This window comes from Buceros rhinoceros, unplaced genomic scaffold (genome assembly GCF_000710305.1).
Source record: "Buceros rhinoceros silvestris isolate BGI_N320 unplaced genomic scaffold, ASM71030v1 scaffold28500, whole genome shotgun sequence".
Classification (NCBI taxonomy): domain Eukaryota; kingdom Metazoa; phylum Chordata; class Aves; order Bucerotiformes; family Bucerotidae; genus Buceros; species Buceros rhinoceros.
In genome coordinates this window covers 9799-13099 of record NW_010391783.1, presented here as the reverse complement: position 1 = coordinate 13099, position 3301 = coordinate 9799, and the positions used below count along the sequence as shown (strand labels likewise).

The 3301-nt window shown below is 58.0% G+C and overlaps 1 protein-coding gene across 2 annotated transcripts in view; it reads right to left on the bottom strand.

Moving 5' to 3' along the window:
* Positions 1–3301, bottom strand: part of ZNF341 (zinc finger protein 341) — a 14300-nt gene that overhangs the window by 4460 nt on the left and 6539 nt on the right. For both annotated transcript variants that reach the window (XM_010143046.1, XM_010143054.1), the window contains exons 8-10: positions 2326–2519; positions 1301–1509; positions 436–532 (exon numbers count right to left, since the gene is read on the bottom strand). In XM_010143046.1, coding sequence (XP_010141348.1) covers positions 436–532; positions 1301–1509; positions 2326–2519 — 500 coding nt within the window. The remainder of the gene's footprint in view (positions 1–435; positions 533–1300; positions 1510–2325; positions 2520–3301) is intronic.

The following is a 3301-nucleotide window of genomic DNA, read 5'->3' as shown; positions in this document are numbered from 1 at the left end:
GCGTCGGACCTCCCGCAGGACCCAGGGCTCTCCATGCCCACCCCTTCCAGCCATCGGTGCGGGTCAAAGGCACTGCCGACTCTAAGACCTCCCAAAACCAGCCTCGCTCCTCCTGGAACCCATTTCGAGACAAAAGGAGAGCGGCCACGTGGGCAGCCCTGTGCTGACACAGGGAAAAGGGAGCTCCCCTGACCAATTCTCTTCAGCCAGTGGGACCCAGGAGAAAAGCCAGCACTGCGGGGAGGAACACACTCCAGTAAGAGGCCAGAGCTGGGCTCAGGCGTGCGGTCACCTCTGCCTCTCTGAAAAGCACCTCGCGAGCTTGCCAGTCTGTACTGAGGTAGGAAGGGAGAGAAAAGGGAGCCCAGGGTCCTGTCCCCCACAGAGCCCTAGCTACGTGCCCAGGACTGGCTGGGGCAGCTATCACCCACCCACCTTCTGGCAGTGAGGGCAGGGGAAGTTGTGCGTCGCTGTCTGCAGATGGTGCTCCAGGGCTTCTGGCGTCGAGTACTTATTTACACACTTCACGCACCTGGATGTGAGAGAAAGGACAGAGCTTGTGAATGAGGCGACCACCAGCAAACCCCCACAGCAGGCAGAGCCCAGGCAGGACCACCCTGCCCACCCAGCAGCCACCGCCAGGCCGATTTCTGACAGCGTCAGTCTGGTACAGACAATACACCACCCCCTGCGCTCTGAACCCTCAGCAACCAACAGAGCCCCATCGCACTCACACTTGGCATCCTTCATGAGAGGGAGATGCTGGAGTTTAAGAATCACAGCAAACGGGCTGGGAAGGGACTTGCCTGGGTCTCTGGCCCAGCCCAGCGCAGGTTCAGCGGGGCCCGTCTCACTCTAGACTGGTGGTAAGAGAACTTGCAGTGTTGGGATCTTCCCACGAGGCTGATTCCAGCCTTTCACTGTCCTTACAGAAGGTTCCTTCTGTTCGCAGCACTTAACCTGGTGGAGGGTCCCCCCATTTGCCACCTGCCTGAAAGAACCATGGCCGCTGAACACGCGGCCCCCTCTTCCCTCTAACGTCCCCGCCACTCTCAGCCAATCCCCATCACCTGCACCCCATCACTGCGCTACTCAAATGGTTTCGCTCTCTAATTCGTAGAGGTGTGTATGAAGTTTAGAGGCAACTCACTGCTCACCAATAACATATGTCTGTCTTGGAAAAGACACTTTCCCCCCCCCCCCCCCCCCCCCCCCCCCAACCCCCCCCGCCACTCTCAGCCAAACACACTCTGCACCCACTCACTCCTACAAGCCTTGTGAGCACCGATTGCTACTGTACTTGTACACGGCCACGTCCTTCTTGGGGCTGTGCTGGGGCAGCAGGCTGTGGGAGTACTGGTGGACGCCCAGCTCGTACAGGGAGGGGAAGTCCTTGCTGCAGAGGTGGCAGCGGTAACTCAGCTCCTCCTGGTGACTCTTGATGTGCTCCAGGAAGGACTCTAGCTTCTGGAAGGTCTGAGCGCAGGTCTTCACCACACACTTGTACACCTGGAGAAAAAGGGAGAGCAACTGGAGTAGCACCACGGGAACAGGAGGGGAAATCCTCTGCTGACAGCCACTGGCAATCCTTTTTGGCAGTCATTGCCACTGGGTCATTTGCAGAATGGGATCACCGCCCTTGACCCACGGTGCTGGAGAAGAGCCGAGCTGATGTCATGAATGAAGCAGCAATGTGGTTCTCAGAGCACCCTGGCAGGCCCACAGCCATATCAGCACTCAGCCAGGGCACAGCCATGAGACCCTGCCTCACTGCAGCAGGACACAACGCAGTGGTAGAACAGCCCCTTCCTCTGCTGCCCTCCTCAGAGGAAGGGCCCTCAAAAACAGTGCAGAGCAGCGCAGCGTCCAAACGTGCCTGACAGCTCCGGGTGAAGACGATGGCAGAAACTGCTGGGGGTTGAATGTTGTGCAAACACAGACTATCAGGGCACTCCCCAGAGAAAGACAGGTGGAAAACAGGGCCTGAAACCATTCGAGTGGGAGAGAGCACAACACCCCAGCGGTGACTGTCCCACAACCTGAGAGCTGCCACCCTCACCGAAAACTCTGAACTTCGCTTCTTTGCTGCTTCTCCAGACAACCAAACATGCTCCTCTGCCTTTTCACTCGGCAGGGTGGCAGTCCCAGAGCTTTTCAAAGCCACCCAGACCACCCAGCTGCAACCAGACCCGCAGAGAGCTGAGCTTCACGGACAGTGCTGGTAGCATCACAGAGCGAGAGGCTCAGGATAACCCCTGGGAGCCAGAGCACTATGTGAAGCCCATGCCAATCTCACCACCCGCACAGGGCACCCTCTGTCCCTACCTGCTCATTCTTGTGCTGTGTCATGTGCGATTTGAGCTGGAAATAGGTGTTGAATTTGCTGGGGCAGAACTGGCACTGGTAGGAGCTATCGATCAAGACAACCTGCTTGGCTTCCAGTTTGCCCGCCTCGCTCTCCTCCAAGGGGCTCATCTCCTGGGGCGGTGGTGCAGGGTTCCTTGAGGGCTGAGTCAAACCTGGAGAAAGGGGGAGAAAGTCTCAGTCTGCCACGAGGCAGCTCTGACAGCCGCTCTGCAAGCGCCACGCTGCCGAGAGACACCGGGCCTGGCTCTGGGTCCAGGCTCCTCCTTCCTTTCAAAGATGGATTCTTTAGATCAGACAAATCTCACTCTCTAAGAGCATAGTTTTAAATTTGTCTACAGCTTATTAAGGGCTCTGACTGCTCAGCCTTCCTCTCCTTAACCTTTTTGTCCAGACACACAATTGTGCAGCAGAACAAGCCTCCACCAGTGAGCCAGAACCAGATTTACTCTGAGTTCTGGCAGGAGACGGGAGGTAAGATCCAGCCAGTAGCTCCCAGTCCATGATGTCCACAGAGAGCAGCTCCAGTGGGGCCTTGTCCTGGACACGGCATTGTCACTGTGTTCCCTCTGCTTCTACCAGGACTGAAGCCACCAGCAGGAAGGGAATCCCTTCTGCCTCCAGCATTTTCAGTTGGCCGCTGGGGCCAGACCCAGCCCAGGTGTGACTGGCCAAGCACTGGGCTGGGCTAAACCACCGGCTTGTCCAGCCACCAGAGCAGAGCTGTCAAGGGTGGCTCAGCACTGCCAGAGCTGCACTGCTGGGGAGTGAGAAGGGGGAAGACCTCGCCCTGTCTGTGAGCACACACTGGCACGGAGTCTGCAGCCGCCATCTCCACCAGCGCCTGAATGCCCCACGCTGGGGCCGTGGAACGACAGGCCTGCCAGCTGGAGTCGAGTAGATGCAACTCGCTTCTCTAGCACATGCTGCTAAACCC